The sequence below is a fragment of the Pelophylax lessonae genome, assembly GCF_965119305.1.
Source record: "Pelophylax lessonae genome assembly, chromosome: 2".
NCBI classification, from domain to species: Eukaryota; Metazoa; Chordata; class Amphibia; order Anura; family Ranidae; genus Pelophylax; species Pelophylax lessonae.
The window spans coordinates 381,255,730-381,281,712 of NC_138769.1; the positions used below are offsets into that span (position 1 = coordinate 381,255,730).

General features: G+C 44.6%; 1 protein-coding gene across 2 annotated transcripts in view; it reads left to right on the plus strand.

Moving 5' to 3' along the window:
* USP32 (ubiquitin specific peptidase 32) overlaps window positions 1-25,983 on the plus strand; it is a 781,032-nt gene that overhangs the window by 640,349 nt on the left and 114,700 nt on the right. For both annotated transcript variants that reach the window (XM_082245728.1, XM_082245729.1), the window contains 3 exons: window positions 5,641-5,824; window positions 14,879-15,054; window positions 17,024-17,164. In XM_082245728.1, the coding sequence (XP_082101854.1) occupies window positions 5,641-5,824; window positions 14,879-15,054; window positions 17,024-17,164 (501 nt within the window). The remainder of the gene's footprint in view (window positions 1-5,640; window positions 5,825-14,878; window positions 15,055-17,023; window positions 17,165-25,983) is intronic.

The window sequence follows — 25,983 nt, forward strand, 5'->3', positions numbered from 1 at the left end:
CCCCCCACTCGTATCTGGGGTGGGGGGACATCTTCGCTGCTTTTGGGATCTGTGGACCTCCCTGATCCAGGACAAGTGGGTCCACAAAGCCATTTGCTCCGGCTACAAGATCGAGTTTCGATCATATCCTCCAGAAAGGGTCTTCCCTTCCAACCTGCACTTATCCCCAGATCGCTTAAAGGATCTCTGTGCAAGATTTGTCACTTCAAGGGGTAATTGTTCTGGCTCCAAATTCGGAAAGTTTTTACTCAAACCTGTTTACAGTTCCCAGGAAGGAGAGCAAGGTGCGCCCAATACTGGACCTCAAGGTGCTAAACTGATACAGGTACAGAAGTTTCACATGGAGTGAATGCGCACGGTAGTGGCTTCCCTACATTAGGGGGATTTCCTTGCCTCCATCGACATTAAGAATGCCTACCTTCACATGCCAATATGTTTTGCCCATCAGTGTTTCCTCTGCTTTGCTGTGGGGGAGGAGCATTATCAATTTGTGGCGTTACCCTTTGACCTCGCTTCTGCTCCTCGGGTCTTCGCGAAAGTGTTGGCCCCGGTTCTAGCATTACTGCGTCAGCAGGGGATTGCGGTACTGGGGTACCTGGACGATCTGCTTTTATGAGCGGAGTCTTCGTCTGCCGTGTTGGACAACTTGGAGATTACTCTGCAAACGCTGAGGGAGTTTGGTTGGATTCTGAATCTTTAGAAGTCTGCCCTGGTTTCCGTCAACAAGCCTAGTCTATATGGGTCTGACTCTGGCCTCTTCCTCTGGAGATACTTTAAAAGTTGCAGGAGATAATTGGGCTTTTGCTGACCAGCAGAAGGGCTTGTCTTCGGACTTGCATGCACCTGTCCGGGTGGGGAGGCGTCCTCGGCACAGATTGTGCTCTGGCGGTCTGATCTCAGCAAGAGTCCAGACTACCGATCAATGTGCTGGAGCTCCGAGCGATCAGACTTTGTCTGGATTACTGGACAAGTCGTCTCCAGGGTTGTCTGGTGCGGATTCAATCGGACAATGCCACAGCCATGGCCTATGTCAATCACCAAGGGGGCACAAGAAGTGTCCTGGCGGCTCGGGAAGTAGCCGACATTCTAAGGGGGGAGAAAGATTTGTTCCATCCCTCTCTGCTGTGCACATTCCAGGGGTGGAAATTTGGCAAGCGCACTATCTCAGTCGACAGGCGTTAGACCATGGGGAATGGTCTCTTCATCCAGAGGTGTTTCATCAGTTGTGTCTTCCGTGGGGTACTCCAGAGATTGATCTGTTGGCCTCTCGCAGGAAGGTTCAGAGGTTTGTGGCACGGTCTCGGGATCCTCTAGCCATTGCTACAGCCGCTTTAGTGGCTCCTTTGAGTCAGCATCGTCTGATTTACACCTTTCCTCCTCTCCAGCTTCTGCCGGGACTACTATGCAAGATCGAGGCAGAAGGAATTCTGGTCATCCTAGTGGCTCCAGACTGGCCTCGCCGGTCTTGGTACGCCAATCTTGTACGGCTCTTCGCCGATGCTCCTTGGAGACTCCCTCTCAGGGAAGATTTGCTGTCCCAAGGGCCAATCTTCCATCCGGCTTTACAGTCGCTGGCTTTGACGGCTTGGCTTGTGACAGCAATAGTCTTGTGTCTGGTATTGCATTGTAGGTGTTTTGAATAAATACATTTTTTTTTTTTTTTTTTTCAAATCTGGTGCCTTTAGGGCCCCTGTAAACCAAAAGTGATGTCATGACATCAATTCCAGGTTACTAGACCTGAGACCCGATCAAAGCTGATTCCGGCTTTGTTCGGGTCTCCAGCCAGCCAGCAGATGTGACGGCAGGTTGCTCAGGCCTCCCGGTGGGGTGGAGCGCCTGGGCGAGCTGCGGGAGGAGGGGGATGTCCCCTTCTGCTGCTTGCAATACCAGCTAAGCGGCTGCTTAGCCGCATCATTTGTTATTACATGAAAGCTGAGCGTCGGTAATCACCCTGGTACAACCACTTGAAGCAGAAGGCCCCATATGTGTGTTACATTGGCATGAAAGAGTTTATATGGAGTACAGGTTCACATTAAATTTGATGTAAGCCCTTACGGTATGACATTTAGGCCACATGCACACTGTATTTTCTATGACACCGTTTCTTCTGTAGGAGTTTAGCAACAGAAGAACATTGTAAAAAATTGCGTTTTTGCATACGTGTTTACATATGTGACATAAATGCATTCTATTGGCCAGAATGTTATTCTGGCCATTAGAATGTATCAATGCACGAGTGCACATAACACGCCAATAATACAAGGGTAATGCGCGTTTATCCACGCTTAGGTGCTTTTGGGCGTTTTTTATGCTCAAATGCTCCTCTCCTGAACTTGAATTTGGTGGAAGGGGTTGTTTCCACCGTCTAAATACCTCTGACTCTAAACTCCTGTAAATGCCTATAGTGTGCAAGGACACATAGGCTATTATGGAGGTGCGTTTAGAGGCAGAGGAAAACAAAAAAGCTCAAATGCCAGTAAAAGCAGCGTTTTTGAGCTCAAGTGTGCATGTGCCCTTAGTTTGCTAAAACACTGTTTATCATACATTTATTTATATATATATATATATATATATATATATATATATATATATATATATATACACACACAGTATTACTCCGTAGGGTACAGTATTGAGTTGGCCTACCCTTTCCAGCTATAACAGCTTCAACTCTTCTGGGAAGGCTGTCCACAAGGTTTAGGAGTATATATATACGGATGTTTGACCGTTCTTTCAGAAGCGCGGTTTTTATTTTTTGCGCTATAAACAAAAGAAGACCGAAAACAATTTTTTACTTTCTGCTATAAAACACACCTAATATATAAATGTAAAAAATCCAATTTATCAATTTAAGCCAGTATGTGTTCTGCTACATATTTTTGGTAAAAAAAAAAAAAAATCCCAATAAGCGTATATTGTTAGGTTTGCGCAAATGTTATCGCGTCTACAAACTATGGGGTATATTTATGAAATTTTTATTTAATTTATTTACTAGTAATGGCAATCAGCGATCAGCGATTTTTAGTGAGACTGCAACATTGCGGCGGATAAATCTAACACTAAGTGACACTTTTTGGGGACCAGTGACACTAATACCGTAATCAGTGCTAAAAAAAAAAAAAAAATGCACTGCATTTTGCCTCTCCTGTGAATGATCGAAGGATCCCGCTGATTGGCTCCCGCTGTGTCCACTCACAGCGGGAGCGGGTCTCCGCTGGTGCCCATGCCTCCCAGACCCTGTGCATGAAATCACGTACATGTATGTGATTTTGCGCATGAGGACCGCCCTGCCACAGTATATCTGCATGGGGCGGTCTTTAAGTGGTTAAAGTGGTTGTAAACCCTTAAATATACCCATTCAAGTTACTGGCCACAGGTGATACACAGAGATGAAGCAAATCCTCTTACATAGGTTGTACTTGTCTATTTGCAGTCTTCTCTTCGTTACATCTGTTCAAAGTCCAGAATTTATATAGCTGGTCTGAGAGTTCAGAAAAAAGAGGGTAGAGAGCTGAAATCACTCTCTGCAGAGCTCAGCGAGGAGAGCTGATTGAAGTAAAGCCCCCCTCCCACCCCAGCTGCACACACAGGAGCAGAGCTGAGGCTGTCAATCTTCTGGAGGTCCCTCCCCTGTCACCTTTTTCTCTTGGTGTCAGGAAAATTTGTCAGAAGTGACTCATGCTGATAGCAGAGGAACGATGCAGCCGACAGAAATTACACTAAGTGCTCCTAATTGAGACAAGTACACACTATAGAGGGATATGCTTTCTTCATATTTCATATCTTAGGTTTACAACCACTTTACATTAAGAAAGACATTTCTTCAGAGCATGATGCATTCATATTTACTTGGGACCCTTTGACTGCATACAGTAAGCTGTTTTATGCAAAAGGTGAACTAAGTTTTTTAGGTTACATATTGGAAATAAATGAGTCATTCTTTATCACCTAGTACTTGGTAAACGTTCCATCCTTTATTTCAAATTTAGCATTTGAAATGGTCCAAACTCTAAGTATGCACATGATGGTGCATCTAGAGGTACATTGTTTCACATATTTTACTACAATGTCAAAACTTGCTTGTATGAATGCTGAGCAACACCTTTTAGTGCACTGGAGCAATATGTGCTTATTCTTCTGTGTGTTAAGGTATATATTCCTTTGAGGTTGGGTGCTACTTGTGATGGTAAATACTGATGTTCACCAGAGCCTTGGCTACATGTAATACCTTTTCTAAGTTCCAACCAGCAGCCACACACGAGAGCTTTTACAATAGATTCTTCTTTATTGATGTACAGGTAATGCAAGGAGCTGGTACTGTATGGCACTCATTAAAGGGTTGGTATGTAATGTAATTTTCAGTGGTACGTAATGTAATTTCAAGTGGTATGTAATGTAATTTCCAGTGGCACCCCACCAGGAAGGTTGTCACGTTGCATATGCACAGGTTTTGACTGTCCTACTGTCAGACATGATGATCTTTTAACTGGCCACTGCTCCTGCAAATACTGCACTGCTTCTATAGGCTATTATTGACAGTTTACCAGGCTGTTCTAAAGCCTAGCTTGCCTCTCTGCTCCTGCAGCCCACTCACTTCTTTGGCATTTCAGAGAGGCCCACCTGACATCACTGAAATTCAGGTGCTGGTCCTCCTCCCATTACCAGTGTAAGCTCCTCTGCGGCTGTGGACAATACCCTAACCCTAATTCTTCTTCCAGTGAAACCACTAGCTGCAGTAAAAATGAAGGTAAAACCCCTGAATTTCTAAGGGCTCATAAATCTGTGCTGATCTGTGTCCATGGTGTGCTATATTCAGTGGCACATAGTTTTCTAATGCTTGTTAATTCATATTTAATGTGTAAAAGGTTGCTGACCCTTAAGGCAATGTAATATGTTTTGAAGTGGTGTATTGGTTTTTCTTCAGACATGTCTGGAGAAAAGGAGACTTCTTACATTCAAGGAGTATCAACCTGCACTGAAGTGAATTAAGCACATATTTCTCTAGTGCAGGGGTCTCCAAACTTTCTAAACAAAGGGCCAGTTTTCTATCCTTCAATCTTTAGAGGGACAGACGGTGGCCCATATGAGTAGAAAAGTTCCTGGCGTTGGTAACAATGCCTCATTATTGGTGTCACTGAGAGGAATAGTGCCCCATCATCGATGTTAGTAGGAGGAATAGTGCCCCATCATTGGTGTCAGTAGTAGCAGTAGTAGCAGTAGTGCCCCATCGTTGGTGTCAGTGGGAGGAATAGTACCCCATCGTTGGTATCTATGAAAGGAATATTACCCATCATTGGTGTCTATGAGAGAACTAATGCCCCATCATTGGTGTTCATGAGAGGAATAGTGCTCCATCATTGGTATCAGTATGGGAATAATGTCCCATAAATGTGTCAGTGGGAGGAATAGTGCTCCATAGTTTGTCAGTTGGAGGAATAATGTCCCATCACTGGTATTAGTGGGAGGAATACTGCTCTTAAGACTATAAATACCTTGAATAAATAAATAATAGTTGATTTGTATCTAATTTAAACGAACAAAATAGCAGAATTTCTCTCTTGATGTAATGGTAAATATCATTGAATAAACTTGTATGTGTTGACGTTTTTAGTTATTCTTTTTTATTCCCTTAATTTCAAGGATTTCAAACCTGTTGTTATTGAACCTTCTCCATCATTAAGTGGCAGCCACCACTCACTAGGGACCTCATCATTGGATCAAAGGGAAGATGACCGGACAGGGACTAATGTACATGGCACTACAGAAGACAAATCTTCCGATAACATATCTAGTGCTTCGGAAGCTTCCGAGTCAACTAACAGCAGTAAGAATAAAGACTGTTTCCAAGCAGAGCTTTTTATGTCTAGTTTCATCTGAGGTGAAGTCCACAGGGGAATGAATATGTTTTCCATTACACAACACAGTAGAAAAGATGGTTGAAAATCAGATAAGATGGCTATAGATTTCTTTTGTATGCGATCATAGGTCCCTGAAGTTTTAATCCATTTGCTCAGAGAGACAGAAAGAGACAAGTAATGCACTTCAGAGTAATTTCCATTCAGGCGTAGGCCTGCATTGCAGTTATCACCTTGGCTGATGGTGATAAATAGACCAAACACAAGGAAGTGATTTTTATTCACAATAGTAACCTTGGTCAAGGCCATAGAATCATAGGCCAACATTCTTCTGCCTCTCTTGATGGTTATTCCATAAAACTGTAAAGGATAAGTACACCTTTCCTAACATGTTTATACTATATTACACCAATATTCAAGGTGCAAGATGTTACAGATGCAGCAACCCCCGCACCCTCCTGATCCTCAGTTTTGACAGCAAGCGGGGGGATCTTTTCCACCTGCTTGCTGTCACAATTGTCCAAGCCATGCTGGGATCCGCACCATCCCAGCCACGCGGGGCTCCACCCATCCCAGCCACGCGGGGCTCCACCCATCCCAGCCACCTCATTCATTTTCAGAGTTCTGTGAATGTGAAAACTACAAGTACCGACATCTTTTGCAGCTGCCGGCTTTTAGTTCTCAGTAAACTACCAGGGCGCTGTTGAGTGCTGTAGGTAGTTCATTGAGTCTTCCTGTCACCATACAAGGTAGCAGCAGACAGCTTACACTGTCTGCAAGAGCCCTGCATTGCAACTGCAATCTGCTGATTACGGGTGTGATGCTTTTCATGCTCATAGTGAAAAAAATTATAAATGCACATATTTTTTCTTTTTTTTAAAAAAGTGACCCTATCCCTTAAAATTTGAAGTATGTACTTAGTTGTATGTTTAAAAACTGCACATTTTATGTATACTTAGCGTTGTTTTCTGCTTCACATATCTGGAATATATAGATCAGATGTTTTAACCACTTGCCGACCGCCGCACGACTATCTACGGCGGCGGTCAGCCCCTCACAGGCAAAGTGACGTAGGTCTACGTCGCTCGCCTGTGAGGGTTTAGGGAGCGAGCGAGCGCCGCCGGAGGCGCGCTCCCGCGTGGTCACGGACCCCCCCGCGCGTGTGACCGGCGGACCCGATCGCCGCCGGCCACTCTGCGATCGGCGGGGGAGAGGGAGAAAGTCAGGCAGCTTGTGTAAACAAGCTGCCTGTCATTCTCCTCTCTGTATGAGAGATGATCACATGGATCTACTATGTAGATCCATTGATCACTCTGCATACAGTTGAAGCCACAGCCAATCACAGTTAGAATCACGCCCCTAGGGACACACACAGCCCCTCCCTCTCAAATAAAGTTAACCCCTTCACTACCAGTGTATTTTTACAGTAACAGTGCATATATATAGCACTGATTACTGTAGAAATGTCACTGGTAACCCCAAAAGTGTCAAAAATGTCAGTCAAGGGTCCGATCTGTCCGCCGCAATGTCGCAGTGCCGCAAAAAAAATCGCAGATCGCCGCCATTACGCGTTAAAAAAAAAAACAACAAAAATGACAAAAATCTTTCCCTTTGTTAGTAAACGCAATAACTTTTGCGCAAACCAATCAAACTACGCTTTTTGCAATTTTTTTTACCAAACATAGGTAGCATAAAACAAATTGGCCGAAAATATTAAAAAATTTTGATTTTTACATTTTTTTTGGGGGGAATTTCATATAAAAAAAAGGGAAAAATATTGCTATTTTTGCAAAATTTACGCTCTTTTTTTGTTTATAGCGCGTGATCAAAAAATCGCACAGGTGATCAAATACCGCCAAAAGAAAGCTCTGTTTGTGGGAAAAAAAGGACGCCAAATTCGTTTAGGTACAGCGTCGCACGACCGCGCAATTGTCCGTTAAAGTCACACAGTGCCGAATCGCAAAATACCCTCTGGTCGTTTAGCAGCCAAATCCTCCGGGGCTTAAGTGGTTAATAAAAGTGATCGTTTTTTTTTTTTTTTTTATATTTCAAATAACAGGACCATTGGGTACTGTTCCTTAACATAACCACAAGCCTATTCCTTCTGTCGTCATAGTTTATCAGAATGGTGTAGTATATAGACAGGTACTCTCAACTTGCCCCCTAAATGCCAAACTAGTTAATGCCTCATTTTTGGTTAAGGCTTGTACACACTATAAGAAAATCGGCGAGAATTTCCGTCCAAAGAACTTTCGGTTGATTTTTTTTTTAGTGTGTATACAACTTTCGACAGCCAATTCCTACTCTGCGTGCTAACATTCTCAAAGGGACAAACTACAAAATTTTTCTCATATGGGAACAGATTGACTGATTTTCGTTCAATGTGTACCATTTTCATACAAGAAAAATCAGAAAAGAAAAACCGCGCATTATCAGAAACAATAAACAACAAAAAAAGGCCTTTGTCATACCAGAAATTTCATACGAATTTCGTTCATTGGTTTTGATTTGCTGTGAAACAACAAGAAAAAATTAGACGATCGTTCCCCCTGCTTTTCTTATAGTGTGTACCCAACTTTAGATGTTCTTGGGTAAGATCAACTACAACCTTCTTATATCTCTCTGATACTTTGTATCAAAGTTCCAAGTTCCACCCACTTTCTGCAGGTACTAAGATGGGAGTCTCTACATTGATGTTATCCATTTACTCTGCATTATAGAGAATGAAGCTGGGGAGTTCAAGGATGGTATCTAATGGGGAGTCTATGGCACTAGGGTTTCTGTATAATATAAATTGTTAATGGGTGAGTGTCCCACCAATATTCACTCATTGATTAAATGTCATGTTTTAATGGACTGACTCTTTAACACTGTGTTAGCATGATCTGTGTGCTTTCTCATTTAGTATTTCAGGCTGAAATTTATTAGAAGAAAATGACAAAAAGAGGGGTGCACTGACCTAGTGCATTACCACTAAAAACATTTATTAAAATAGTAAAACGTATAAATTATACTCACAAAACAGGTGTGAATATTACACACATAAACATGATCAGCATGAAATCTCCAAGGCACTTTCTTGGAAATGAGGAAGGGGGCTCGCCCTCGAAACGCGTCAGCCTAGCCATAGCAGTTTCATGCGGTACACTGCATGCCATCCAGCATCACGCAGTGCCTTGGCTACCTTGGAGATTTCATGTTGATCATGTTGATGTGTGTAATATTCACACCTGTTTTGTGAGTATAATTTATACGTTTTACTATTTTAATAAATGTTTTTAGTGGTAATGCACTAGGTGGGTGCGCCCCTCTTTTTGTCATTTTCTTCTAATTTGTTTCCGATACCCTTGATCCTGAGGTGGCAGCAAGACCATAAGTCATACCCATCCAAGTCCTTCGGAAGCATTTCTCTTTCTTCCATTATACTGCACTTGAATGCAGGAGAATTGGTCTATACTTTGAAATTTATTAGAGCATCAATACACGTAGAGACATGACTAAGTACTGGGCAAAAATAAAATGAAGCGTTTAGCATCTGAGATGCCTATAAAGCTAAGCTAAATGTTATTAAACATTTAAAGCCACGTCTGTTTTTATACATTACATCTAAAAAAACATGTAGACACAGGAAAAGCATGATATTAGGGGCTTGTGGTTAACCATTTTAGGTCATGATGTGTATCTGTGCAGCTAGTATTTACATGCTATATTTTTAAGATTTTCAATCCTTGAGAACAGCTTTTTCTCAAAAACGTCTTCCAGGACAGCCCATGAGACCTTAGGGCTCCTCCCCCAGGGGCAGGAAACACATTCCAAAATTTAAATAAAAGGCGGTCCCTTCAGTCCTCACCTTCAGTATTTAGTGTTTCCTCCGGACAGGGGGTAACATGTTCCTGGAACTGAAGCTCCCGGTCTCCTGGACTGTCCACGGAAAGACTTGGAAAGATGCATCTCCTCTTGCCCATAGCGGTACCCCTTAAGTGCCGCAATAGGGGCTGACCGCTGTCTCCTGTTCTCTTGGCCACTCGGCAGGACCACGGAGGTTGTCTGGTGGAGCGCTGGGGAGTCCGCTCCGTTTTCGGCAGGTTCCTTGGAGCAGCAGTGCTGTGTACCCGTGAACCGCCAACTTCGAAGAAATTTGAAGTTGGCGCCAAAAGCGGAGGGGGCGGAACTCAGACGCGTCCACTCTGGCCTCACAGGAAGTGACAGTGTTACTTCCGGCGCAGTGACGACATCCGCGGGCGCCGGAAACCCTCGTTCCAGTTTCCGAAGGCGCGAACAGAGAGTTCAAATGGGCGACCGATGTTAGGGGAAACCGCAGTTGCTGGGACCACCATACAGAGCGATGGACACCACGGCAGCAACCGCACAGGCGGCGGAAGTCGGCTCTGGCATCGGCACCTCTCAGGTAAGCAAGGGGGATATGTACACCCTATTTGCAGGTACCTGTTAGGAACTCCGTCTTTTTCCTTCCCTTTCTCTAATATGTTTGTAAGGGCTGGGTTAAAAGAGCACCATTTCCCTCTTTTCTGTCCAAGAGGTGGAAGGGAAAAGCGGGAGGAGGGGGGGGGGCACAAATCCCTAAATTAAAAAACTGTGAATTTTTGTATCCTATCTTTTAGGCCAAGGCTCAGGACAAAATCCCACCTCAGGCCCCCAAAAAGAAATGTGCTGTATGCGGAGCAAAATTAAGTTCCTCTTGGAACAAAACAGTGTGTCGGGCATGCATAGAAAATCTGGTCAGAGATGACCCCACAGTCTCTACCCAGAGGATGCTGTCCTCAGTGAGAGATGAACTAACAAACACGTTCAGTTCATTCAGAACTATCATGGAAAAAATGCAGGCACCAACCCAGATCCCCACCTCAGTTCAGACCCTGGTATCCCTGACCAAGCCATCACAAGGCTTTGAGGAGGAAGAGTCAGAATCTTCCCACTCCTCTGTGGAGGGATCAGGGTCAGAGGAGGAACCTAAAGAAAATAATTCCTATGGTAACTCCAATTTCAAACTGAGCTTGGAGGATGTGGATGACCTACTCAAAGCGGTATATGTCACTCTAGAGATTGAGGAGGAGAAAGTGCAGCTCTCTAAGCATGACCTTATGTACGCCAGTCATAAGAAACAGGCTAGAGTGTTCCCTGTGCATAGCTCCCTGTTAGATACAATTAAACAGGAATGGAATTCACCTGATAAGAAACCTTTCTTTCCTAGAAACTTGAAAAGGAGGTATCCATTTGACGACAGTAAGGAGCAGCCCTGGAACAAAATCCCCAAATTGGATGCTTCTCTTGCCAGAATATCCAAGGGAACTGACTTGGCATTTGAGGATTCAGGGTCACTAAAGGACCCTATGGATAAGAAAACTGACACCACATTACGTAGGGTTTGGGAAGCCTCCATGATGAGTTTAAAACCTGCCCTGGCATCCACCTGCATAGCCAGACCACCACCTAGAGTTATGGCTATCTCCGATCCAAGCGCACATATCTTCCGGAACATCAAGAGAACAGATTATAAAGTCATTTCCACTCTTGTTTCAGGCAGTAGGATTCTTAGCGGATTCTTCAGCTGAAGCTGTAAGAATGGCAGCAAGAACCTCAGCATTGGCTAACACAGCCAGACGAAGCCTATGGCTCAAGACATGGTCAGGGGATCTCACTTCTAAGTCACGCCTCTGTGGTCTTCCCTTCACAGGCGACCACCTCTTTGGCCCAGGCCTAACAGAGGCCCTGGATCTGGTAGGCAGAGGGCACAAACTGGAGTTTTGTCACCAACCTCCAGAAAGAACCATGATTACAAGTCTGCCCAGCGATCCAACCAAGGCCACCGCCCTGAGTCTCCAATTAGGGGACCTTTTAGATCAAGAGGTGATAATCCCAGTCCCCAAGGAAGAACAGGGAACAGGGTTTTATTCCCACATCTTTGTGATACGAAAACCTTCAGGAAGTCATCGGTTGATCCTGAACTTACGCAATCTAAACCTATCAATAGCATACAAACATTTTCACATGGAATCAATATACTCCATAGGGAACCTATTGTATCCAGGGTGTTACATGGCAACCCTGGATCTAAAAGATGCGTATTTTCACATCCCGATACACAAATCCTACCAGAAGTTCCTGAGACTGGCAGTAAGGATAGGACTAGAAGTCAAACACTTCCAATTCCAGGCACTACCCTTCGGGTTATCCTCAGCCCCACGGATCTTTACCAAGGTCCTGGGGGAGGCACTAGCCCCACTAAGACTAAAGTCCATCATGATCACCCCCTACTTGGACGACATCCTGGTAGTGGCAGAATCATACCAGAAACTGAAGGCAGACCTCCTAATAGTTCAGGAATTTCTATCTTCCCTAGGCTGGATCATCAACAGGCAAAAATCCTGCCTAATACCCTCACAGAGAGTAACTTACCTCGGATACGAGATTTCCTCTCGGGATCAGATGATCTTTCTCCCTCAGTCCAAGATAGAGAAAATGGACCAGATGCTAGCCTCCTATAGACCAATTCATGGGTCTCTCTGAGGGACATTACAAGGGTAATAGGCTTGATGACCTCCTGTTTCCCAGCAGTCCCCTGGGCACGATTCCAGCAACGTCCACTCCAACAATTCTTACTAAAGAGTTGGGACGGACGGCCAAGTTCCTTGGAACAAAAAGTAAGGATTCCCACCAGAATAAAAAGAACTCTTTGGTGGTGGAGATCCTCTCTTCACCTATCAAAAGGGCTAGGCTGGACCATCCAGGTGTCACAGAAGATCACCACGGATGCAAGCGCTTCCGGATGGGGGGCATATCTGCAGAACAAATGGACGCAGGGAACATGGTCCCCATCACAGATAAAAACTTCATCAAACCAAAAGGAACTTATGGCGGTCCAAAAGGCCTTAGAGTTTTTTCAGGTAGATGTAGAGGGAAGCCATCTACAAATCCGGTCAGACAATATAGCAACTGTGGCGTACCTGAACAAACAGGGAGGTACTCGAAGTCAGGGTCTACAAGCCATAGCACAGAAGATCTTTGTCTGGGCCGAACGGAATCTAACATCCATCTCGGCTATCCACCTGAAAGGGACGCAGAATTGTCTAGCAGACCATCTCAGCCGCCACCAGGTGAATCAGGACAATTGGTCCCTCAACCCAGAGGTATTTGCAAATATCACAACCTCATGGGGTCTTCCAGTAGTGGACCTATTTGCTGCCCAGGCAAACAGGAAAATAGAAAGATTTTTCTCCATAACTCAGGGGGATCAGGCATTAGGCATCGACGCCTTTGCCTACCCCTGTAAAGTCAAACTCTGTTACGCATTTCCTCCGGTCAGATTGATCCCACAGGTCCTTCAGAAATTCATCCAGGAAGACACAGAGATGATCCTGATAGCCCCGTACTGGCCCAAAAGGCCATGGTTTGCACGCCTTCAGGCTCTAGCGACAAAACCTCCAATGGTCTTACCCTGGAGACCGGACCTATTGACACAAGGTCCGGTGGTCCATCCATACATCAGGACCCTAAACCTGACGGCCTGGTATCTGAGGAACAGATACTAGGCTCTCAGGGGTTCTCAGACAGAGTCATCCAAACGTTAACCAGCTGTCGAAAGCCAGTCACAAGGAAGATGTATGCTAAAATTTGGAAGAAATCCCATTTTTGGATGATGGAGAATCAGAGGCATTCTCCAGATATACCAACCATCTTAGAATTCTTTCAAGAGGGCATCGACAAAGGTCTCTCCCTGGGAACTTTAAAGGTACAGGCTGCCGCCCTTAGTGTCTTTCTTCAGTTTTCCCTTAGAGAAGACCCAAATGTGAATAATTTTTTCAGAGCAATTGCCCGGACAAAGCCGACCATGATAACGTGTCCAGCTTGGAATCTATCCTTGGTACTTCAGGTTTTGGTAACCAGTCCATTTGAACCCTTGGAAGATTTGTCAGAAAAATTGCTCACCCTAAAAACTTTATTTTTAGTAGCTATAACTTCAGCTAGAAGGGTAAGTGAACTACAGGCTCTCTCAATCAGAGAACCTTTTCTCATGATTTTTGATGACAGGATTGTGCTAAAAACAGATCCAGGGTTTTTGCCCAAAATAGTTTCTTCCTTTCATAGGACTCAGGACATAGTTCTTCCTACATTTTGTAATTTCCCAAATAACGATAAGGAAAAAGAATTCAGTTGTTTAGATGTCAGAAGAGCCCTTCTGAGATACCTGGAGGTGACTAAAACCTTCAGGAAAAGTGATACTTTATTTATACAGTTTTCAGGCTCCCATAAAGGGGAAAAAGCTTCTAAGGCCACCTTAGCAAGATGGATAAAACAGGCTATCACAGAAGCCTATCTAGTGAAGAACGTGACTCCACCTTTCATTAATGCACACTCAACTAGAGCTTTGTCCACGTCTTGGGCTGAAAGGGCCGGTGCCTCACCAGATCAGATCTGTAAGGCAGCTACCTGGTCTAACTTTTTGACCTTCGTTAGACATTATCGCCTGGACCTCCTCTCTTCTCAGGAACAGGCATTTGGTCGAAAGGTGCTCCAGGCAGTAGTCCCTCCCTAGACTGGTAAGTTTCTTGCTCATCGTCTCATGGGCTGTCCTGGAAGACGTTTTTGAGAAAAGCTGAGTTATACTTACTGGTAACTCCTTTTCTAGTAGTCTTCCAGGACAGCCGGATTCCCACCCGGTTTATCTGGTATTATGTATAATGTATGATATGTGTGTATATATATATCTATATATGTATGTTTTACAGAATGTCCTACGGTTCTCATGAAATACTGAAGGTGAGGACTGAAGGGACCGCCTTTTATTTAAATTTTGGAATGTGTTTCCTGTCCCTGGGGGAGGAGCCCTAAGGTCTCATGGGCTGTCCTGGAAGACTACTAGAAAAGGAGTTACCAGTAAGTATAACTCAGCTTTTTGAGTTTAAAAATGTAGTACCTGCAGAAATATTTATTTTATTATATATAATCTCTTATATATCTAATATTTTCAATTAAAATAATACTTATCCATATTTCTCTCCCAGCTTTGTTTTATTCCAGCACAACAGGTGCAGACATGTGCTTTGCACGTCAACATAACACTTCAGATAACAATAACCAGGGTATGATTGGTGCCAATGGCTGTTTATTATCGCAGCTTAATCCACAGAAGCCAGGTGCAATTGACAACCAACCTTTAGTAATGCAGGAAAATGTAAAGGTATGTTTTGTGTGTATGTATCAAACATGTAAATTACAAGCATTTCCTTTAATTCCTAAAAGGGGTTTTTCATTGAAAACTGCAAAAGGTCCATTGCTTATGAGCCATTACTCTACTGTTTCCTCAGAATAAGGCCCGGAACTCATCCAAGTGGCATTGCAAATCGTTAGGCGATATAGGCAACTTTTTTGCTCTTTTACTTTGCTTACTGAGAAAATATAAACCGTGGTAGGACAAGGTTTTGGAGGATACCACCAACTTCTTCTATGCTACAATGGCAATCTACTCTTTAAGTGCATTCATTGCATGCCTATGTGCAGTGGCAGACAAAGTCACCAAGGGGCCCCTGTGCAGATATATTTGTGCCTTTCCACTCCTTTCTTAAGGCCTTTCCATTCAAATGCAAAAAAAGTTTTTTTTCATTTACTTTAATGCATTTTGTGCATTATGGTAAAAGAAAAAAACTTTTAATCGTAGCTCCCCTCAGCACTCCCATAAACATTTACCTGAGTCCATTCTTGATCCAGCGCTGTCCCATCTGCAGCAGCTCTTCTCCCCTCTCCCTTCTCTAATAGGCTTGGCTGAGTGCAGCGGGAGCCATTTGTTCCTGCTGTTGTCAGTCAAATTCTATGAGCAGAGCAGGGCTGAGCTGTGCTATGTGTCTATAGATGCACACAGCTTGGTTCTGGACTCCTCCCCCCCCCCCCCCATAGCAAGTGGGACGTCCGAAGAGGAGGTTCGGGTCCACTCTGTGCAAAACCATTGCACAGAGCAGGAAAGTATGACATGTTTGTTATGTAAACAAAAAAAAATAAAATGTTAACCTCTACAATCGCTTTAATCATCACATGACTAAAAAATAGCTAAGGTTTTGTCAAGTATCATAAGCACGATAGCTCACTGAATTTTGAGTTTAAATAATGTTCTTTGAGAAAATGCAACTTTTAAGTAAAGAAAGCTTGTAATTCTGATGTTACAAGCTTTTAGCGAGCCCTCAAACTCAGAGGTCATAAACTTCAACATTACATGGGAAAAGGCACAGAATAACAAAAAAACCTTTTTGACCGATTAACGTGGTGTGGTTGCTTGGACATTAAAGCCTGCAGGAACTCCCCATGCAGACCAGTATCTTCTTTTTACTCCCACATCCCCTGGAAAACAAATGCACTGTAGAGAGGAATGAAAAGACCTGTACGTTGGGGGAGCAAACTCTCAATAAAGGAATGGTCCAACATAGGAGGGCGAAGTCTACAGGTCAAGTTTTAGCAGTTTTCCTACAACCTAAAGCCCCACTTGAATGCTCGCCGCTATTATCATAGGAGATAGGTCTGTTTTGAACCCAGTCAGGTGTTAAAAACAAATCATGCTCCTGATAAAATTCTTGTGTATTGACTTGTCCGAATGCTTATGGCATTCATTTGGTAGCTTCTGCCAGTGTGCTACTGGCTTATGCCACTGTTCTACTAGCTATTTTTTCCCTCTCTGTATGTAAACTACAAAATGGACGTTCAACATCTGTATTTTTGAGATTTGGCCATGACCAAATGTGGCCAGGTATTTGAAAATCTGGCCACTATTGTTGCTTGATCAATTGGCTTGGTAATCTGATATACAGTAGGAACATTATTACTCAATGGTAGTTTATATCAGGACCTTGACATTTCCTAGAAGCCCTTTCTTCTTTTGGAGAGGGTTATTTGCATATGATTCCAATTGATGATTCTGGAAAATATTCTACCAGTACTTTGTGCTCTATTAAAGCCTCTTCTGTGGCACTTCACATTGTCACCAGATCCTCCTGACCCATGCTGATGAGGCCCATTAGGCTGAAATGGTACTGTTACTGGTAGCATGTCATGTAAAACCTCCTTTAAGAGGGTGTTATTTTTATATAGTAAACATATAACAGCTGGAAAAGAAAATTCACAATTTGCAATGCATCTTTCTGTAAAAGATTTTTTTTTCCAAGGTCCCTTCTTTGACGCTGGAGGGGGGAAGATTGAAACAGAATCCTTCTCTAGTCCGTGGAAAGGAGTATGAAATTGTACCAGAACCAGTGTGGAGAGCACTTTATCATTGGTATGGAGCAAACCTGTCTTTACCTCGACCAGTAAGTAACAGTCAGTCCTAGAATTCATAGTGAATATCATCTGCTAAGTATGAATCTAAGATGAAGATAACGAATTTGTGAATGCAATTGCTTTGGTGCACATTTTTTTCAAATGTACTGTGTGTATTTATATAAATTTTGTAAGTTTGTATGTATGTAAGTTTTTTTTATAGTTTTATAGAACATTTGTTTTTCTCATTCCATGACAGTAAGTTTAATGATATAACTGGATTACAAAATCTTCAGTTTTACCTAAATTAGTTGCTGCAAAAATGAATACACTCCACAACAAAAACTATTACATCTAGTATTTTGTATGACCTCCATTATTTGTAAGGACAGCACGAAGTTTTCCAGGCATGGAATGAACAAGTTGGAGACATATTGCAACATCTATCTTTTTCCCTTCTTTAAAAACAAGCTCTTTTAGAGCCTGGATGCTGGATGGAGAGTGATGCTCAACTTGTCTCTTCAGAATTACCCATAGGTGCTCGATCGGGTTCAGATCAGGAGACATACTTGGCCACTGAATCACTTTCACGCTGTTATTCTTCAGAAATGCAACAGTGGCATTAGATGTGTGATTTGAATCATTGTCATGTTGGAAAGTGCACAGCGACTAAGAGCACAGAGTGATGGTAGCGTCTTTTCTTTCAATATAAAGCAGTACATCTGGGAATTCATGATACCGTCAAAATGCAGCTCCCCAACACTAGAAGCACACATGCAGCCCCACAGAAGGACACTACTACCACCATGTTTCACTGTAGGCACCATGCATTTTTCTTTGTACTCCTTATCTTTAAGATGCCATACAGTTTTGAAGCCATCAGTTCCAAAAACATTTATCTTGGTCTCATCACTCCAGGGTACAGAGTCCCAGTAGTCTTCTTCTTTTTCAGCATGGGCCCTGGCAAATTCTAGATGGGCTTTAGAAGAGGCTTCTTTCGTGGACAACACCCATTCATGCTATTCTTCTGTAGTGTACGCCGTATTGTGTCACGGGAAACAAACACCCCAGCTTGGCTTTATACTTCTTTAGCTAACTGCAGTGAACTTGCGTGGTGATTTTCTTCAACCCTCCTCATCAGAAGACGCTTCTGTCGAGCTGTTACCTTCCACGGACGGCTTCGACATCTCTGTGAAATGGCTGCAGTTCCATCTTTGTTACATTTTGTATCACTTTTGCTACAGTATTCTGTGTCAAAAAATGTTTTTCTTTCTCAGGCCTTGTGACAGCATGAAATGGGAAAAGATTTTCTTTGTTAAGCAACGCCCTTTTATTATTTACTGTCTGCTTGACTCCTGTTTAATGAACAATTAGACTCACCTGTATGTGAATTCTTGTTAATTAGGATTTATTTGTCTAAAATTTAGCTTTGTTCCTAATGCTGGCCATACACTATACGAAAAATCGGCCGAAAGTCAGTCTTTTGGACAGTTCGTTCGTTTTTTGTCCAGTAATTGGGCACAAATCTGTAACCGGTTTGAGCCGAAAAAACGAAGGACAAGTATGGAAATTTTCTGCCGAATGATCGATAAATTGAAAGGTTAATGTGTTTCTCGTCCAAACTGTTTGCACTAGGTAATTGTGAAAAAACAAACAAAAAACTGATTCATTTATGTCCATTGACATAATATAGTGTATGGCCAGCATTAGTCTTTCATTGGGGTGTATTCAATTTTGCAACATGGTCTTGAATAAATTTGTTAGGAAAAAATACTTTTTGTGTGTGCAAATTACCAGTTCTTGGTTGCAATCAATGGCCCGCATTTGTGGGAGTATTTTGTTGTATAGTGCCCCATAGAACATGTTGATTCTGAAAGGAAAGCAAAGATTTTCTGACAAATCTGTTGGTGTAGTCATTGATGCTGAGCACTGTATTTATTGACTTAATTGTTGTAAAAGTCATCATTGTTTTAGAATATAGTCCTAGGAACTGTATATTTATCACTTATCACCGAAATGTCTCTTGAGTTGCATTTCTACTTTTACAGTCACATTTGAAAACCCAACTATGCACACCATGCCTAAAAATAAAAATTTTCTCTTTTGTTCGTTGACGGACACAGCTCCTGATTTTCTTATCCATTGGGTTATACTGCCCCCTACAGGAGTAGAACACTAGGCAGAAAAAAAGTCTGGCTATGCCTATGGGCAGTCCCAGGGGGGTATACTCTCTCGCTCTGCTATAGGTACTCAGTTTTTTTTTTTTTTTGCCTAGTCAGTAAGGAGTAAGGACCTTGTTCCTTGCTGGGATCTCTGGTCCTGGCAAATTTTTTCTTTTTTGATAGATTTTTTTTCTCCTGGTCTTTTTCCTGTGAGATCTACAATTAACTGCCAGACTTGGTAACAGGTTGGATAATCTATATCCAGTGGTCATCCCAATCTGGCCAGAGATCGCACGCAGATCTCAACTCCGTGCTAGGTTGGGCGTGACATAGCCCCCCTGGACAGGGGCTGGCCTGCAAGTTAAATGCCTCGCAAGGTCGCATACGACCGGGTCTCTGCCCAAGTCGCAGCGTTCCTCCTGGCCGACAGCCCCCCCATTTCGATTGTGAGGGGTGCTGCCTGGAGCGGTGCCCTCCTGGTTCCTGGTATGGTTAATAGCTGTCCCCCCCTCCCCCTGTAGGGTTTTGGGGGGAAGTGGGCCCCTCCATGGGACGCTCGGACCCCGGGTTCCCCTCCTTCCCGTCAGGCATCCCCCTCATCTGTCCCCCCCCCATCCTGCCCCGCCCTTCTTTAATTCTGGGGCTGTGTGGGTGGTCTGGTCCACCTCCTGGGGTGAGAGCAGGGCGCTATGACCAGAAGATCGGCTGTGCTGGGGGGGGGCTGTACCTGGTGGGGGTTCCTGCCAGGGCCCCCGTCCTTCCTGGGCCTGTTTTTCCTCCTGGGTCCCTGGGAGCCTTGTAGTGCCGAGGGGGCCACCATTTTGTTGTAGCCTTGTGCTGCAATGCATGGGGGCCATGTTTATGGTGTCCGGCAACCATTTTGTGGTGGTTTTCCATAGAAACCAGGGTCGTCCATGACTGTGGAGCCTTCTGCGGGGCATTTTTGACAGTGGGAGCCCCTTCTCATCCCCTGGTGCAGACTCCTGGATCCTTTCATTTCCTGTTCGCCACTCATGCAGTGCAGATTCTCCTGGTGGCTGCGGTCCCTGGTTTCTGTGAGGTGAGTCTGGTGGGGTCCTCTTCCCCTCTGCCAAGGTTGGTGCTCTGTGACTGGCAACTGGGTGGGCTGCCAGAGCGGTGGCGGTTGTCCCTTAGCAGTGTTTTACACTGTTTTGTGGGGTCCCCCTGGTGACTCATGGAGTCTTTGGAGCACATCTCCCGACCTGATCTCCTCTCTGAGGCTGCAGGGCCTTCGGGTCCCATCCATCCATCAATGCACTAACGGCGGTCCTGGAGTCCTTTGTGTCCCGGGTGGAGGTGGCTTTTGGGTGATGGGCTGACAAAAAGCACCCCTCGCCTTCCCCTGCCTTATATGTCTCATCCCATCCTGAATCTGTTTCGGCTCCGTGGACGTGGGTCACCCTGCTGGGTCTGTGACCACATGCCCTAAATTCTCAGATAGTGAGGAGGGTTCCACCTCTTCTGCAACCGCGTACGAAAAGGTGCTGGTGGACACACTGCTTGTAGCTGTGGCGCAGGTTCCCTTTGGCACTCACAAGCCATCCAGAGCGGATAGAGGTGTTCCCTTTCTCCTCATATTTTTACAGAATTGGCACTAAAGAGTGGGGACGACTAAAGTGTCTCCTTGGGGTCCCCAAGCAATTTGCTAGACGATACCCCTATGAAAGGAGTCCCTTTTAAGAAGTGGACTGTTCCACAGGTGTTGGACCCTTCAGTTTCCAGATTAAACAAGGTAACCATGATTCCGGTTGAAGAGTCTGTGGCTTTCAAAGATCCGTCTGACAGGAAGGCAAAGGCTGTGGCCCGCAATATGTACACCCTGGCTAGTTCAACACTGAGGCTGATATTCACCATTGCCCTTGTGTCGTGGACTCTGACTGAATGGGCTAGGCTTTTGCATTGTGACCTGGAGGGGGAGTAGCTCCTGCCCTGCCTTTGCTGAGCTGGTGGACCAGCTGGTCCAGGGGCTGCAATTTATCTGTGATGCCTCTCTGGATGCAGCTCCCCTAGTGGCTCGGCTCTGGATTACATGGTTAAAGGTCTCCCAGCAGGGAAGTGTAGCTTTCTTCCATAGGCTACTAATGACAAGGACCCTCATCATAGATGTGGGCCCACCTTCTCGGCTCATAGGAAGTTTTTTCGTCCCTCAGGGTCGACTGACAAGGGAACGGAGCCCTTCGGGCCTCCTCTGTAGGATCCAAGCAAACTTGGGCCGGCAAGTCAAGAGCAGGCTTCTCCAGACCCGTGGACAAGGCCCCTTCAGCATGAAGGTGCATCCTCACGCATATATTGGGGGGGGGTGTCTTCCCTGGTTCCCGGACCCGTGGACTCCCTTAGTACAAGACAAGAGGGTTCACGAGGTCATGTGATCTGGCTACAAGATCGAGTTTTGTTCTTATCCTCCAGTAAGGTTTTTCCTTCCAACATGCGACTGTCCCCGGTTCGCTTACAGGCTCTTTTTGGGGCGGTATAGACCTTTTACTTTAAAGGGTGATGATCCCGCTTCCTACTTCAGAACGTTTTCAGAGGTTTTACGCAAACCTGTGTACAGTCCCCAGGAGGGAAGGCAAGGTGAATACACTTCTCAACCTCAAGACGCTGAACTGCTTTGTGCGGGTGCAGAAGTTCATAATGGAGTCCATTCCCACAGTGGGGGCTTCCATGCATCAAGGGGATTTTGCCTCCTTCGACATCAAGGACACTTACCTTCACATTCCAAAATATGTCAGTCTCCAGCGCTTTTTCCGTGTTGCCGTGGAAGAGAAGCATTATCAATTTGTGGCATTTCCCTTTAGTCTCGCCTCTGCTCCTCGGGTCTTCACGAAAGTGTTGGCACGGTGCTAGCATTGTTACGCCAATGGGGGATCGTGGTACTGGGCTACTTGGATGACCACCTTCTGCGAGCGGAGTCTCCTACTGCTCTAGTGGAAAACCTGGAAATCACTATATGAGCTTGAGAGAGTTTGGCTGGATGCTGAATTTTCAGAAGTCTGCTCTGGTTCTGTCCACAACTCTGGACTCTCAGGGTCTAACTCTGGACTCGGCCTTAGCCAGAGTGCTTCTTCCCCTGGACAAACTCCAGAAACTGCAGGCTGCAATTGGTCTCCTGCTGTCCAGCAGATGGTAATCCCTCTGGACTTGCATGCGGGTGCTGGGCCTGATGGAGTCTACCTTCGAGGAGGTTCCATTTGCACAGTTCCATAGGCAGTCCCTGCAAAGGAGATTCTGGCCAAATAGGACAAGAATCCACAGTCTCTGGGCAATCAAATCCAGCTGAGCCAGAAACGGAAAAATGTCCCTGATATGGTGGCTTTGTTCTTCGGCGCTTCAGCTGGGAAAATCCTTCCTCCCCTTGTATTAGACAGTAGTCACCATGGATGCCAGCTTGTCTAGCTGGGGAGGCGTCCTCGGAAAAAATTCTGCTCAGGGGATCTGGACACTGGAAGAGTCCAGACTACTGATCAATGTCTTGGAACTCCGAGCGACCAGATTGTGCCTGGAACATTGGGCGGATTGTCTTCAGGGATGTCCAGTGCGCATTCAGTCGGACAATGCCACGGCTGTGGCTTATGTCAATCACCAGGGGGGCACAAGAAGTGTCCTATGGGCTCTGGAGGTAGCCGGTATTCTAAGGTGGGCAGAACGGTTCGTTCCAGCCCTCTCTGCCGTCCACATTCCCAGGTCTGAAAACTGGCAGGCAGATTACATCAGTCAGCAGGCGAGTGGTCCCTTCATCCGGAGGTGTTTCATCAGTTGTGTCTCCAGTGGGGCATCCCTGAGGTGGATCTGTTGGCGTTCTGGCTCAACAGAAAGGTGCAGAGGTTTGTGGCTCAGTCATGGGATCCTCTGATGGACACCACAGGAGATGCGCTAGGGGCCCATGGGGTCAGTATCGTTTGATTTATGCCTTCTCTTCTCTCAAGCTTCTGCCAAGACTTCTACGCAGGATCGAGGCAGAAGGGATTCCGCTAATTAGTGGCCCTGGACTGGCCTCGCCGGGCTTGGTACGCCGATCTGCTGCGGCTGTTCGCCAACGTTCCATGGAAGCTTCCTCTCAGGGAGGATCTGCTGTCCTAAGGACCAATCTACCATTCCTGCTTTACAATCGCTGGCTTTGATGGCTTGGCTGTTGAACGCCAGGTGCTGATGGATAGAGGTTTGTCCGAGTCAGTGGTTTCAACGCTGTTAAAAGCTAAGAAGTCTACTTCTAGCAAGATCTACCATCGTACATGGAAGACGTACATTGCGTGGTGCGAGTCTCTTGGGGTTCATTCTCGCTCTTTTTCGGTGGCTCGGATCTTGGGGTTGAGCAGAAACTCGCCTTGAGTACTATCAAGGGTCAGGTGTAAACCTTAGCGGTCTTCTTTCAATGGCCCTTGGCCACATACTCCCTGGTGCATACTTTTCTTCAGGGAGTTAGGCACTTGACCCCTGCAGTGCGGTCTCTGTTGCCACCTTGGGACCTCAATTTGGTGCTCTGAGAATTGAGAATCTTTGGGGGATTCCCCTGCTTAGGCTGTCCCAGAAGGTGGACTTTTTTGTGGCTTTCACCTCTGCGCGCAGGGTGTGCGAATTGGCGGTGTTCACCTTGGTGGTTCACAGTGATAAGGTGGTTCTTCGCCCCTGTCCATCGTTCCTTTCTCAGGTCTCTGATTTTGATTTGAATGAAGGTATTGTGTTGCCTTTTCTGTGTCCCAGGCCAAAACATCCAAAGGAAATTGCTTTGCATGCCTTGGATGTGGTCCGGGCAATTAGGGTGTACCTGGCAGCTACAGAGTCTTTTAGGAAGTCAGACTCAGTATTTGTGCTCACGGATGGGCCTCAAAAAGAGTTTTCCGCTTCCTCTGCAACCTTTTCCAGATGGATCAGACAGACGGTGGTTCAGGCCCTTTTCCATCAGGGGTCAGGTTCTCCCTTCCGCTGTCAAGGCGCACTGTACTCGGGGCTCAGTGCCTCCTGGGCCTTCCGTCAATAGGCGTCAGTGAAGCAGATTTGCAAGGCGGCCACTTGGTCGTCGGTGCACACTTACAAAGTTATACTATAAAGTGGATGTGTTGGCATCTGCGGATGCTTCCTTTGGCCGCAAGATTTTGCAGGCTACTGTTTAGAGGACCTGGTGCTCTTTGAGGGTGTATTTTTTTTTTTTTTTTGTTTTCAGGTGAGCGCCAGTTGTTTTGGTTGAGCTCCTGTTTACCTGGTTGGCTATAGGTAGCCTTGGGAGTTTATTTTCGCTGTTACCACCCCTCATGTTTAACACTGCTTTGGGACATCCCAATGGTTAAGAAGATCAGGAGCTGTGTCCATCAATGAACATCAGAGTAATGGATTTTACGATAAGTCAAAAATCCAATTTTTTTTCCTAGGTGTTTATTTTGGAGTAATCCTTGGGCAGAGAGAGCACTCAATCTGCCCCCACTTGACAAAAAGGAAAACACTGAATTTCCCCCCATAACATACAATACCAAAAGCCAGCTGCTAGATCTTTAACTTTGTTAAGACAGACAAATTGTAAACATTAAACATACAGTATAAAACATGATTTTATATTCCAACTATGTATTTAACTGTTTGATTTACCTTCTGCTGGTAAGTGTAATTCCACTTTTGTAGCCAAACTGGGATAATGCCTTAATGTGTTACATTCACATAGCATAACTTATAAAAAAATAAAAATCGCTGCTTACATTTTACTTTCTATTTTATGAAAGGTCCAAAACTGAAGTTTTCCTCTGCTATGCAGAGGGATCTGTGGAATTTATGTTTACCATAATTAAATCTGTCTGTACTGTGCTGCCAGATCTCCTTATCCATTGTATTCATGTGTGTATTATATATACACAGTAGGGAAAATAATTATTTGATTCCCTGCAGATTTTGTATACAAACAGACCCTCTATAGTGGGATTTTAATGGGCAAAAAAAGATTACATATATATAAAAAAAAATATGAATTTTTATTCTAATTAAAAACCAGTAGAAAAAAAGTCTAAAGCTCTCTCACCACTGAAAACAGTCCCCAAAAGAAGGGGGGTGGCAAAGAAAAAGACTCCCCACTTGGGGATCTCTCAATTGAGTTCACCTCCTGGTCTGTGTCACCAAGTGTGTTCTTCTTAGTGGTGAGAGAGCTGACGTTCAAGCGTCATGTTTCTCCCCCTCAATTCAGTGGAAAATCTATAATCTGTTAATCATATACCCCAGAAGAAGATTATTGAAACAAATTATTCGAAACACTTTGGGTGCTTTCTGTCACCAAGATTCAGCAGTTGACATTCATTGGTTTTCATGTACAATCATGTTTTTTTTTTTTGTGAAAGGTGTTTAAGTTTAAATTTGCATTAAGAACACACAAACAAACCAACAGAAAAGCAAAACAGTATACAGAGGTAGAGGCAAATACAAATAAACAAGGCGGTAAAAGGCCAGGAAGTAACTGACAGGATATGAGGAGAGGGTCACGACCCTCTATTGAGTCCTACCTCATCACCTGGGTAGGGCAACTGCTGGCCCAATACCCAACAATACCCCTGTATAATCACATTGAAATGTAACCAGACAACAAGACAACCATCCAAACACTCACTCTTACCAGCAACACAAAATTGTACATTCATGTTTGATATGTTATATGACTGCATAAACTGTGTGCTTTAAACTTTTTTTGTATTGGTTTTTAATTAGAATTAAAA